Source organism: Schistocerca americana, chromosome 3 (assembly GCF_021461395.2).
Source record: "Schistocerca americana isolate TAMUIC-IGC-003095 chromosome 3, iqSchAmer2.1, whole genome shotgun sequence".
Taxonomy (NCBI): Eukaryota; Metazoa; Arthropoda; class Insecta; order Orthoptera; family Acrididae; genus Schistocerca; species Schistocerca americana.
Window position 1 is genome coordinate 491,040,737 of NC_060121.1, and position 14,468 is coordinate 491,055,204.

The 14,468-nt window shown below is 43.9% G+C and overlaps 1 protein-coding gene across 1 annotated transcript in view; it reads left to right on the forward strand.

Moving 5' to 3' along the window:
• Nucleotides 1-8,758, forward strand: part of LOC124606166 (neuropeptide F receptor-like) — a 64,905-nt gene extending 56,147 nt beyond the window's left edge. The window contains exon 2 of the mRNA XM_047138133.1: nucleotides 7,331-8,758. Within this exon, the coding sequence (XP_046994089.1) occupies nucleotides 7,373-8,758 (1,386 nt within the window). The 5' untranslated portion in view covers nucleotides 7,331-7,372. The remainder of the gene's footprint in view (nucleotides 1-7,330) is intronic.
• Nucleotides 8,759-14,468: the final 5,710 nt, after the last annotated feature.

Sequence of the window (14,468 nt, forward strand, 5' to 3'; positions counted from 1 at the left end):
TGGAAATAAGAAAAGGGAAAAGAAGCCATTAGTAATTTTTGTGGTCCATAATTGCAATCCTGCTACAAAAATTATATTAACGATGACAAACAACGTGGTACATCGTGAATAGATGCAGTACAGCTACAGTAAGGAATTGTAATGAAATAATAATCTGATGTATCAATACGATCACGAGCGTACCGAAAATAAAGAGTACTTCATTCGAAGCCGGTCATTGCACCACGTAAATGAATGGATCGAGAAATAAATGACAGTTTCGTCACGGTGTCTCGTTATATCCTTTTAATACTTCACAACGATTGTACTTCAGTAATCAGCAAAATTTACAAATCTCTTACATGATCCATTTCGGAATACGCACTGCACCATCAGATCCATCTGAGGAACCCATCACATCTATTTCGAGTCTATTAAATATATCTATGCAGGAATAATCTGTAATCATTGACATCTACCATACCACTTTAACAATGTAGGAAAATGACGTAAGGCAAAGCGAAAATTGGTTTCTTTTGTTTTGTCTTACAATACACAGGAAAACTAAATTGACCGTCAGACGTAGGAACCAAAACTCTACTCATTGGCACGCTCGACGCTCAAAATGGCTTCATATGTGATGAACAAAACTAAAGTTTTTGTATAATATCAATAAAATGCAGCCTGAAAAGGTCTGTAACTTTTTACGGAATGTTATTGTTATCATTATTATTATTATTATTATTATTATTATTATTATTATTATTATTATTGTACCTTTCCGAAGATACATGATTCATTGTAGCGATACAAGTATTTGATAGAAGATTAGAAAAAAAGAAAATGACCTGGCTAGAACGTAGCGAAAGCCGACGTCCAGTCTTCATGTTTTAGTGAGTTGTACTAACGCCTCCAGTTGACAACTTCTGCTCCGTATTACATTTAACACGCTCGGAAAACTTTAAACATCTCTTTCGTTAAAATTCTTGAAAAGGAGTTGTACAGGAACAACATATGTTACATCCAAGTATGTACCATAATTATTTGAATGATGAGCCAACGCTGCGATCCATTGGGTGTCTTTCCGTTGACGGGACTGTGAGCCCCCTACGTAGTTTGACGCCTTCCTCAGTGGAAGCGCTGATAGGCTACATCTACATCCATACATAGCAAACTACCATGTGGCGTGTTTCTGGAGCCCCTGTCTTTTCCCCTATTTCCGCTTTCATTCACGACTTGAGCGTGAGAAGAATGAATGCAGACAAAGCTCCGTGTGGCCTCTAATCTCTCTTTCTCGTCGTGGCCATATCGCGAGAAGTATGAGAGAGGAAATCGGTGCGTGCGCGACGGTTCACAGTACAAATATATTCCTAAACGCTGCGAGCGAAAGTGCGGTTTACCAGGGGGTCATATCGCAGGCACTGTTGGGGTTCGATTGATCACAGAGATAAGGGGTCAAGTGCTTTGAACAGCCCTTGGCATGGCGACCATTTGTATACCTATGGGAAGAACGGGCATAATGCCGCCATCCTACAGTTAAATATCAAAATTTAAACATTACGCACTTCCTCCAGGTCAGGCAAATTGAGAAATCGGTTGGTTCTTTTATATTAGGTTTGGGCTAGGGCTGGCCGGTGTGGCCGTGCGGTTCTAGGCGCTTCAGTCTGGAACCGCGTGACCACTACGGTGGCAGGTTCTAATCCTGCCTCGGGCATGGATGTGTGTGATGTCCTTAGGTTAGTTAGGTTTAAGTAGTTTTAAGTTCTAGGGGACTGATGACCACAGATGTTAAGTCCCATAGTGCTCAGATCCATTTGAACCATTTTTTTGTGGTCTAGTGTATATCTTAGGCGGCTTATAAAAGCACCATTTGGTCATAGGCGTTTGCTGAGAAAATTCCGAAAAACGACGGTTTTTTGGTACGATAGGTACCAGTTGTGGGGATTGACACTTCTGTACTTTCTGTTCATGGCACATTCTCGAAATATTTTCGTTATGTTCTTAAAAAATTTTTTTCGAGGAATTTCGATCCTGTATGCACATCATACCCGTTATAAATCCAGAGGATCAGAGTTACCGTACTCATGCAGAAAACAGCAAAAGCCGGGTCGCATTTATCTAAATAGCTAACTTAAGCAAAAGGCTCAAATTTTATCTGTACATTCCTTAGATGTTCATCTAGAAACGCTATTTTTCCCATTTTCCAAAATCTGTACCCGTTATCAGGATATTCCCGAAATAACCACTGTTTTTGGGTACCAAAAGTAACACTTCTGGCTACTACCACTTCTACAATTTTGATTCATCTCAAATCGTCCAGAATTCCATGTATTCCTAAGATGAAGTTCCCACGTTCCTTTTTTACGATATCACTACCCGTTATTGAAATCTACATGTTCAAAGTTACCGCACTTATGCACATAAAATATGCACGCAGCATCCATTCAGAGCCGTAAATATAGTTTTAACTGACTTATTAAACACGTAGCAAGGGTGCTAGGGTCAATACAAGGGTTCAGAGATTGCAAAGCCATGTTTTTAGTCAGAATATTTTCACCAATAAAATTTTGGGACACGCTGTCTCTGTGTGATGAACACTTCACGCCTATACAAATGAGCCCGAAGTGGTACTTCAATTTTAAAAAAAGTGCTAAAACGATCTTAACACTGCTGCGAAGAAATTAAACGGGATGCCGTCATTATGTACAACTGGAAAGATGGCAAATTTAGTAAAATATTTGTAATAATGTTTTTTCTCTTTTAAGTTACAAATCACAAGCCCGGGTTTTTCGATTAATTGCGATGGATGAGCAAAGTGTCCAGAAAAATATGTACAGCAAATGATATTGTGTTAACCTTATATTGAAAACTACTTCATAGTAGTTTCTGTGTGTCAAAGTATATAAATGCGTCAAAACATATAATTAATTTGTCAAAACTTTTGTGACCTGCCGCATTCGTTTTATATAAACAGTACATCTTGTGAATATGTTCTTCTTTAAAAGAGTGAGACAGAATAGTGGGGAACCAGGTGCCTCAATCCTCGTTTCTCCAGCAACACCAAATAATTTTGCATATGAACATATTCGCCCTTTTCTTTGCTGAAAGAGACTAGCAGAGAGACAATGACGGTGGAAGAGAGAGAGGAGACAGTGCCAGTGGGATCTAAAGAGAAAGGTATAGATAGTAACGGTCATTGCCAAACATTGGCAGTAAAAAAGAAGGAGAAATAGATGGAGATACTAGCAGTGGGGCCAAAAGAATGTGGAGATTATGGAAATGGAAAATACAGAGGAGTGGAGACCACACATAGGCTTAGGGGGTCTGGACCCTTTGGGAAATTTGTGTTATGGGGCCAAACTGCTGAATTCATCTGTCCCAGGTGTGCACACTACTTAATCTAACTTACTCTAACGACAACAGACACCCCCATCCACGAGGGGGGAGGACTCAAGCCTACGACGGGAAGGGGGGGGAGGGGGAAGGAGAGCCGTGCGAACCGTGACAACGCGCTCGAGACCACGCGGCTGCACCCCGCGGCTTTCCTACCAGGTGGATTTGAACTCGTAGGTACAGGTGAGAGAGTTCATTTTGGAACGTAATTTTGAACCCCTGGTTAAATGAAATGTGTAGCGAGGGCCTCCCAGCGGATAGACCTAATTGCCTGGTAACAGTCTTTTTGAGGTAACGCCACTTCGGCGACTTGCGTGTCGATGAGGATGAATTGATGATGATGATGATAAAGACGACAAAAATACCCGGTTCCTGAGAAGAGAAAAATCTCCAACCGAGCAGGGAATCGAACCCGGCTTCCTGGAATGACGCACCTTCGCGCTGTCCACGCAGCTACAGTGGCGATCTGAACACCTGGGGATAGCAGAAAAGGTGATTTGAACCCTTCAGAGTTTTTGAGTAGCTGAGGTGTGCTGGAGACAGTGGCAGTGGCAAAGATAGACAAAAGGAGACATGTAAATAAGAGAAAAGGCATTGGCAGTGGGATGTACTGTAAATCGATTGGAGAAAAAGGAGTTGATGGGAGAGGGACATAAAAAGAATATGCAGTGGCAGTAAGGGGGAAATGCTGAGTAACGTGGCTTAACTACATAGACTGGGTAAACGGATTTAAAATTATCTGTGTTAAAAGAGAGCGAATATATCCGAATGCCAGAATTTTTGGTCAGGAAGGCGGAGTGAGAATAAGGCAACTTTCCTGTCAGAGGTTTTAAAGAGGAACATAATCGCCTTTTTGTGCTCAGACATAAGCATTCCGCTGTTTACTGCGTTACAACAGTGATCTAGGCTCATACAATCTCAAAATTTAAAAAGTAAACCCCTCCATGGTGCACAACGCCTCTGTTGTTGCGCTGGAATTTATTGAGTATCTTAGTAAATGACTCCGTGACGTAATGCGCGGCCCTTCGTTCTCTCTCTCTCTCTCTCTCTCTCTCTCTCTCTCTCTCTCCCTTCCTCCCGCTCCCTATCCCTATTTATCCCACTGAGTAAATAAACCAGACTGATTAACAACACCCAAGGATCGGTCGAACAGGTGACAAGTGTCTTGTAAGCAGCTGCTTTCGTGGATGAATTACATTTCCTTAAGATTCTCAGACTGGCATCAGGTTTTCCTACTATTAGTTGTACGTTGTCATCCAGTTTAGAACCATCCCAATCACTACTGCGCAGTATTTTATGATAGTTTCTTTTTCCAGTAGTTTGTCGCCAGTTGCTCATTGGAATAGTTTTACGAATTAGATTCCTTGGTTTGTGAGGCCATGTCATTACCCATCTCACTAAACGGATACACAGTGCACGGCACACGATCCCAGTTGCAGGCTGCCTATCGACGATTTCAGGGCAACAAATATTTGATTTACAATATGCCATGTAATTACTGATCGAACTTAAAGATATAAAATTCTGAAAAAGTCTACTCATTAAGAGGTATAATCTTGTGTTACATGTTTAACGCAATAAGACAAGTATTACAGTGACGTCTTTGTAATTACAAATTTATTTACTAATAATTAAACCACAGAAGTTAACAAATGTATCAGATGCTGGTGCAGATATCGGTGGAAATGAGGGAACTATCAGGAAAGTGCGCCATGCGTGGTGGTAATTTTGACTCGGGAAACGTTAAGTTGATCTCAACAGAATCGGGCGCACCGTCATACTTGTGGTTCTCTAAATAGTGCGAACAGATCTTCTAATCAGTGCAGTGATATATAAATTTCCACATGCTGAGTTTGTTGTATAGTGAGGTGTTCCTTTATTTCACTTGGGCGAATAAATACAATGGCATATATTTACTTCAAGAAAAAATGTGAAACATTTTTGTAGTGACTGTAGTAGGAAACCTAAAGCCCTTGCTGGATGTCACTGACTATAGCAGTAAGTCAGAAACTGCGACGTACGTAGAAGAAATCCAGTGGAGACAACGGGGCCGGTTTATAAGATAGAAGAAAAACTGACCTCTTCTCGAACAGTCGGGAAAAGCACCAAGTGCAGACGTAGGATTTAGTATCATTTTATCCAACGTTGCCTCCATATGCAACTTCACGTAAGGAGCCACTTAGTGTGTTAGCAAATTTAGTTGCAGTGAAGCAGCACTGGAGGATGATGTCCTGAATCGACCTCTTCTATCAGAAGGAACCAGCAGTATTACTTCTGGGGGGAGAGGGGGGGGGGGGAGGAACTACCACAACCTGACAACTGACACATGAAAGTATGGACTATAAAAGTCACAATTACAGTCTTAATTGGCGACTGGAGTGGGTCCGGAAACAAACACTTCCTCCGATAGACGTGTTAACGACTGAGTGCCCGACGACCCGGACTGTAGATATCTACTTGAGGATAAACCTATAACATGGCCACCGTTAATGTGACGGCAGGCCTTAGGACGACTCCTTATCAGTGACCGTAAACGTTCAAAAATCCCATGCGTGGTCCTAATATACTGGCAACCATTCACAACGCGTTCCCGGAGTTCATCATCACTGCCTGCTGGGCTGCAATAATCGAAGATTTTAAATATTCCCCCACAATAAAAGCAACGATTTCACTTTGGGAAACCTGAAGGCCTTTATATTGGCGAGCCACGATAAAAACACTTGTTGTCGAAGATTCGCGCTTCGTACTCCCGAGTAACTGGATGAAAATGCGCTGGTACACCATTACGCATGTGACACATATAATATATCCTTTCATCATAAGGAAATCAACCATAAAGTCGATTAGCTTGTGTTGTAGGACATGAAGGTACACAAGACCAGTAAGGCTGCCAAGTAGAAAGTGTTGTCTTATCTACTGGTCTATTGGTTCAAATGGTTCAAATGGCTCTGAGCACTATGGGACTTAACTGCTGAGGTCATCAGTCCCCTAGAACTTAGAACTACTTAAACCTAACAAACCTAAGGATATCACACACATCCATGCCCGAGGCAGGATTCGAACCTGCGACCGTAGCAGTCGCGCAGTTCCAGACTGTAGCGCCTAGAACCGCTCGGCCACTCCGGCCGGCTAACTGGTCTATTGGTCTGTGTCTAGTAAGATTATTTGCTTTTTTCATTATTCTCTACTCACGCCCTTCGTTTGTATAAAAAAGCGCCCTGTATAAGGAAGACTATCCCCAAAACGTAGCAGTTACTTGTTTTGAAGACTGGAGGCTGGAATAATCAAAGGTTTTAAATATCCCTCCACAATAAATACGACGACTTCATGTCGGGAGACCTGCAGGCCTTAGTACTGGGCGAACCACGATAGAAACATTTGTTGTCGAAGATACGCGCTTCACACTCCCGAACAACTGACTGAGAATGCGGTGGTAGACCGTGAACCATGTGCCACGTGTAGGAAATCGTCCATATAGTCGATAAGCTTGTGTTGAAGGAATAGGAGGTTCACACGACCAGTAAGGCTGCCAAGTAGAAAGTGTTGTCACATCGGGGAAATAATCAGTGTATTGGTCTATGTTTAGCAAAATTATTTGCTTCTTTCATTATCCTCTACTCACGGCCCCCGTTTGTACCAGTAAATATCCTGTATAAGTAAGGCTATCCCCAAAGTGTAGCAGTTATTCTTTCTGAAGAGAACCCAAGCGAAGACAGTCGAAACTACTGCGATTTAGTAGTTTCATTGTGTTTAACAACGACGACTTACAACAAAAATAATTTTATACAAACGTCATTGACCGAGGGTGCCTAAAAACACGTAGTTGCGAATCTCTTCGGATTTTTATGTGAGATAAGTTACATTTATTAAGATTCAGGGTCAACTGGCTGTCCCTGAGCACACTGTGTGCTGACCTTCTGCTGCATATTGTGATGAGTTGTGACGGCGACTGTTGCAGAGGCGGTGCGCTCAGCGCGGGGGCGGTCGCGGCGGAGGAGCCATGGCCGAGGTGCCGGGGGTGCCGGGGCCGGTGCTGCTGCCCACAGCGGTGCCGTCGCTGCCTGGCGTCGCCCGCAACCTGTCCGTGCACATTACGCGCATCCTCAACTCCAGCCAGGTGAACCCGCACATCTTCGACCAGTACAGCCGCAACCGCAAGCTAGACGACTCGGCCGCCTTCTACGGCCTCATCGCCGCCTACTCGCTGCTCATCCTGATCGGCGCCGCGGGCAACTCGCTGGTGGTGTGCGCGGTGGCCCGGAAGCCCGCCATGCGCACGGCGCGCAACATGTTCATCGTCAACCTCGCCGTCTCCGACCTGCTGCTCTGCCTCATCACCATGCCGCTCACTCTGATGGAGATCCTGACCAAGTACTGGCCGCTCGGCAAGCAGGTGTTCATCTGCAAGATGCTCGGCGCGTTGCAGGCGACTAGCATTTTCGTTTCCACCATCTCCATCACTGCCATAGCGCTCGATCGCTACCAGGTGATAGTGTACCCTACGAGGGAGAGCCTCCAGAAAGTGGGCGCCATCGTCATCTTGGGCTGCATCTGGCTGGTGTCGCTCGTGCTCGCATCGCCCATGTTCATCTGGAGGGCTCTCAAGAACCACGACATCAACCTGCCCGACCTACCGTACATCTCGTACTGCCTAGAGGACTGGCCCGTGGAACACGGCCGCCTCTACTACTCGATCTTCTCCCTCATCGTCCAGTACCTGCTTCCCATAATCACAGTCACAGTGGCCTACTCGAGGATATGCCACAAGCTGCGATATCGCTACGTCAATTCGTCCATCGCCAACGGTAAGAGCGGCAGCGGCGACGCTAAGGCTTCCTGCTCCACGCACACGTCCGTCAGGCGCAAACCCAAAGACGGCCGGCGGATGAAGCGCACCAACTCGCTGCTCTACTCGATCGCGCTCATTTTCTGCATCAGCTGGCTACCGCTCAACATCTTCAACCTGGTGATGGACCTGTGGAACCCGCCGGTGCACGACGAGCAGACAATGATCATTTGCTACGCGGTATGCCACATGATGGGCATGTCGTCGGCGTGCTCCAACCCACTGCTGTACGGTTGGCTCAACGAGAACTTCCGCAAGGAGTTCCACGAGATCGCCGCCGCCGTCTGCCCCTGCGTCAAGATGGAGGTGGTGCGCGAGCGCGTAGGCTCGTTGCGCTCCAGTATGACGCGCCGCCGCCATCGCCGCCAGGACGACGCAGACTCCAGACCTGCCACCGGCGTCGTGGCCGGCTCCACTGGCCGCACCTCCAGTCGCCGGAGCGAAGGTAGGGTCGAGAGCGTATGTACAAAGCAGGCAGAAGATATTCGTATTGGATATGTTATCTTTTCAGAAATAATGAGGAATGATGGGGAAACATGAAAGGAAGAGCATCGAAGATGTTATAAGGGGCAGTGGAGAAACTGGGAAAGAAGAGAATAGAAGCTGTTGATTGTCGAAGCTGTTGACTGTTGTGCTATAGAAGAATGTTGAAAATTACGTGGAATGACAAGGTAAGGATTGAAATATATGAAAAACACTGACAAGAAGAAGAGACAGGATGGTAAACTATCTATTAACACATCGTGGAACAACTTCGATGATAAAGACTGTAGAGGACGCCAGATATTTGAATACATCCAGCAAACATCTTTGAGATGAAGGGGCTGGCCCAGTAGAGAAATTGTGGGTGCACGTGGCATCAAAGCAGTCAGAAGACTCTTGACTCAGAAAGAAGGTGGAGTAAGAAAAAAAAAAAAAAAACAGACCGCAAAAAGTAAGTAGTTGGGGCTAGACGCACGGAACATTCCGTTTCCGAAATCGTTAGGGAATTCAGTATCCCGAGATCCAAAAAAAGTATGGTTAAAATGACTCTGAGCACTATGGAACTTAACTTCCGAGGTCATCAGTCCCCTAGAACTTAGAACTACTTAAACCTAACTAACCTAAGGACATCACACACATCCATGATCGAGGCAGGATTCGAACCTGCGACCGTAGTGGTCCCGCGGTTCCAGATTGTAGCACCTAGAACCGCTCAGCCACCCAGGCCGGACAAAAAAAGTATGCCGAGAATACCAAATGTGAGGCATTACTTCTCACTACGGACACCTTATGTCACACAGCGGTGGCGTTTTTGTAGAGTTTCCATTGCCGACAGACAAGCAATACTGTGTTAGAGAAGAGGGACTTTTCCGTTAGGATCGAGGGGCGAAGGGGTGGGGGAACCACTCTTCTGAGTGTTTTACTGCGGACTGCCACGAATTTCTCTCCCGTGTCAACCACTTCATCTCAGAATAGCACTTGCAAATCTACGTCCTCTATTATTTGCTGGTTGAATTGTAATCTCTGTCTTCCTCTACAGCTTTAGCTTTTGACCTCTACAGCTCTCTCTAGTATCCTGAAAGTTCTCCCCTGATGTCTTAACAGATGTCCTATCACCTGTCATTTCTCCTTGTCCGTGTTTCCACATATTCCTTTTCTCGCTGGTTCTGCCCTGAACCTCCTCATTCCTTATCATTTCACCTAGTTTTCAACATTCGGCTGTAGACTACATCTCAAATGCTTCGATTCTTCTCTGTTTGGATTTTCCCACAGTCCATGTTTCACTAGCATACAATGCTGTACTCCAGACGTACATTCTCAGAAATTTCCTCCTCAAATTAAGGCGTGTGTTTGATACTACCAGACTTCTCTTGGCCAGGAATGCTCTTTTTGCCAGTGCTAGTTTGCTTTCGATGTCCTCCGTGCTCAGTCCGTCATTGGTTATTTTGCTGCCTAGGCCACAGAATTCTTTACATTCATCAACTTTGTGACCGTCAATCCTCATGTTAAGTTTGCCGCTGATAACAATTCTGCCAATTCTCTTTACTTTCGTCTTTCTTCAATTTACTCTAAATCCATATTCTTTACTCATTAGATTGTTCATTCCATTCAGCATACCATGAAATTCTTCTTTACTTTCACTCAGAATAGGAACGACGTCAGCGAATCGTATCATTGATATCTTTTCACCTTAAATTTTCATTCCACTCCCGAACCTCTCTTTTATTTCCATCATTGCTTCTTCGATGTACAAATTGAAGATTAAGAGCGAAAGACTACGTCCCTGACTTACACCCTTTTGAATCTGAGCACTTCGTTCTTTATCGTCCACTCTCATTATTTCCTCTTGTCTCTTGTACATATTGTATCCTACCAAACTATCCCTATGGCTTACCCCTATTTTTCTTTGATTTTTGAACATCTTGCACCATTTTAAAATTTCGGACGCCTTATCCAGGTCAACAAATTCTATGAACTTGTATTGATTTTTCTATAGTCTTCCGCAACCTCAGAGTTGCCACTCTGGTGTATTTACCTATATTAAAGCCAAACTGATCGTCAGCTAATACATCCTCAATTTTCTCTTAGATTCTTGTCCTTACGACAATCATTTCTTTATCGATTTCTTCACATTTTTCTCGCAGCCATGCCGTGTTAGCTTCCCTGCAGCTCCTATTTATTTCATTCCTTACCGACTTATATTTCTGTGTTCTTGAATTTCCCTGAACATTTCTTTACTTCTTTCTTTCACAGATCAACTCAAGTATTTCTTTTGTTACCGTTCGCAGTTACTTCTTCGCACCTATATTTTTCTATGCAACTTCTGTGATTACCCTTTTTAGAGAAGCCCATTACACTTCAGTTGTACTGCCTACTGAACTATAGTTATTGCTCTTTCGTCATCTCTTAGTACTTCTTCTTTGCTTATTGATTCTTCCTTACTAATCTCTTGAACTTCAAGCTACTGTTAATCATTATTATATTGTGATGTGAGTTTATATCTGTTCCTGCGTACGACTTACAGTCCAGGATCTGATTCCGGAATCTCTGCTTAAAAATGATGTAATATAGCTGAAATCTTCCGTATCTCCCGGTATTTTCCAGTTATACCTCCTCCTCTTGTCATTCTTGAAGAGAGTATTTGCTATTATTAGCTGAAATTTATTACAGAATTCAATTAGTCTACGTCCTCTGTCATTCCTTGTCCCATACCCATGTTTTAGAGTAATCTTTTCTTCTACTCCTTCTCCTGCAAATGCATTCCAGTCCCCATTGAATATTAGATATTCATCTCCCTTTATGAACTGTATTTCGCTATCAATATGCCCATATACTTTCTCTATGTCTTCGTCTTCAGCTTGCAATTTTGGATGTGTACCTGAACTGTCATTGTAGTTGTTGGATCGCTATCGATTATGATAAGAATAACCCCAGCATCGAAGTGTTCACTGTAACACATTCTTTGCCCTAACTTTCTATTCATAACGAGTCATTCTCGCGTCATACCATTTTCTACTGTCTTCTTTCAATTTAACTTCACTGACTCTTACTATATATAGAATGAGCTTTTGCATTTCCCTTTTCAGATTTTTCTAGATTACCTAACACATTCAAGCTTCTGACATTCCACGCCCGACTAGTGAACATTATCCTTTCGTTGATTCTTCAGCCTTTTTCTCACGGTCACCTCAGCCGTGGTAGTCTCCTCCCGAAGATTCGAATCGACGATTATTCCGGAATCTTTTGCCAATGGAGATATCATCACGACACTTTTCAATTACAGGCCACATGCCCTGTAGATACACGTTATGGGGCTTTAATGCAGTGGTTGCCATTGCCTGTTTCCCACCCCAAGGACAAGAGAATGCCCTGAACCTCTGTTCGATCCTCCGCCCTCTTTGACAATTCCGTTGTCAGAATGAGGTTGACTTTTTATGCCGGAATTCTTCGGCCACGAATGCTGATTATTAATTACGATAGTGCGGTGAAATTTGGCCTTAATGATCAATGGCAGCAGACGAATGACGCGACTACCTACGCTAACTGTGCGACACAGCCTGCAGCGCCCCTCCTGGGCTCGTTAACATATCGGTTGGACCCTAGACAACTGGAAAGCTGTAACTTGATCGGATGAGTCCATGTTTCAGTTGTTAAGAGCTGATGGTAGGATTAGAGTGTGGCGCAGGATCCACGGAGCTATCGACCCAGCTGACAACAAGGCACTGTCTAGGTTGGTAGTGGCTTCGTAGTGGTGTAGGCTGTGTTTACGTTGGATAGGTGGGTCCTCTGGCCCAACTGCACCGATTATTGACTGGATATGGTTATCTCTGTTGATCCCTTAGGGATGCGGGACAGCGGCTGGAGAAGTATTTAACAACTAAATTAGCTAACAGCCGAGCCGTTTCCGCCGCGCGGGGTAGCCACGCGGTCTGACGCGCCTTGTCACGGTCCGCGCGGCTCTCCCCCGTTGGAGGTCCCTCGGGCATGGGTATGTGTGTCGTCCTTAGCGTAAGCTAGTTTAAATTAGATTATGTAGTGTGTAAGCTTAGGGACCGATGACCTCAGCAGTTTGGTCCCATAAGACCTTACCACAAATTTCAAGTTTCCGAGCAGTTTGAGAAGTTATTTTATTTTACTTTCGCAGCCAGTGTCGGCAATTCTGTATGCCATCTTCAATCCCCATATGCACCTAACAATATGTTGTTATCATTTGTTGAAAGACCTTCCAAGGGTGCACTTGGAATATGAATTCACAACATACAGATACTGATGGCTCCATATGCCAATATCGATACGATTGAGTGTCTGGTCATGAGGTTCATGTGGGGCCTGAAGGTTGCCTATTGAATTGCCGAAACTGGTTGTTGTTCTGGTTGTATAAATGCATAAAAAAAACTTGAGTATCCATGAACATGTTGTCAGGAAAGATGACAAGTTCCATAGCCCACACATTCAGTAAGGAGACCAGCTTATAAAAGTTCCATTACGAATAAAGCGAAGCACATTTACTGTAGTCTTCTGCGTTCGATAAAAACTATTTCATCATTTTCACCTTTAGTAAAACCCTAAGGTCAGTATTATTTCATCGCTGTTCTTTTTCAGTAGCAAAAAGCTTAGAACACGTGAAATTACAAAATATCTTACTAAAAGTGGTGCAAACTCTGTTGTAGATAAAGCCAATCGAACACACACACTTCTCATGACAGCGCATTTGCATAACATAGAATGGTATAGAATAGTTTTATTAAACTAATAAAAAACTTTCAGATTAGAAAACCAATGTAGTGACACGTGTACCTGAACATATCACACAGCGCTCTGCCTTTTTACTCTGAGCTGCATTGAACTCTCATAATACACAACATAATTTTGTATGTTACTACATTCAGATGGCTTTAATCGCAGGTACGTTACTAGCTCCCTATTAATTATGTTAAATCGCATCAAGAAAAATGTGTTCTTGGTGGACCTTCAACCTGCCGTTGCACTGAAACGTCGCACTTTCATAACGCACGCCGGCCTGTGTGGCCGTGCGGTTCTAGGCGCTTCAGTCTGGAACCGCGTGACCGCCACGGTCGCAGGTTCGAATCCTGCCCCGGGCATGGATGTGTGTGATGCCCTTAGGTTAGTTAGGTTTAAGTAGTTCTAAGTTCTAGGGGACCGATGACCTTAGATGTTAAGTCCCATAGTGCTCAGAGCCATTTGAACCATTTTCATAACGCACAAGTAACAATGCAGGATATTATTTAACCACCAGTATGACGTTTCCCATCATTTTATAAAACGAAACCGTAACAATAAGCGAATAATTTTCGAGAAATCAACTTGCTGATCTTTTGAAACGGCATATGTTCATAGGACGAAAGTTATAACATGAAACCCACCAACTACGGGTTTCTACTGAAAGCCTTTGAGGCGACTCATGACTCTACTGAAAAGGGACAGCATGCATGTGGCGTAGTTGGCTTCCTTCCGTCTGAATGTTCTACGTTCAAATGCAGGTCCAGAATATCAGCCGTACTTCATATTGTTCTGCATGTTCGGAGAGACTTATCTACGTGCTTTCTAAACGCTATGACGTCAGAAACTCAGCACGCTCAAAGTTAACGTTCGAATGCAAGGTCCAGGTAAAGCGCTTCCAGTGAAACTTCTGCAGCGAACTCGAATCAACGAGCACGCCATCTCTGGAAAGGTCGTGATGAACTTCTCCTTTGATTGCAAGGGACCGTTGTTCATTGACTTTCTGGAACACGGCGTTACGATTAAT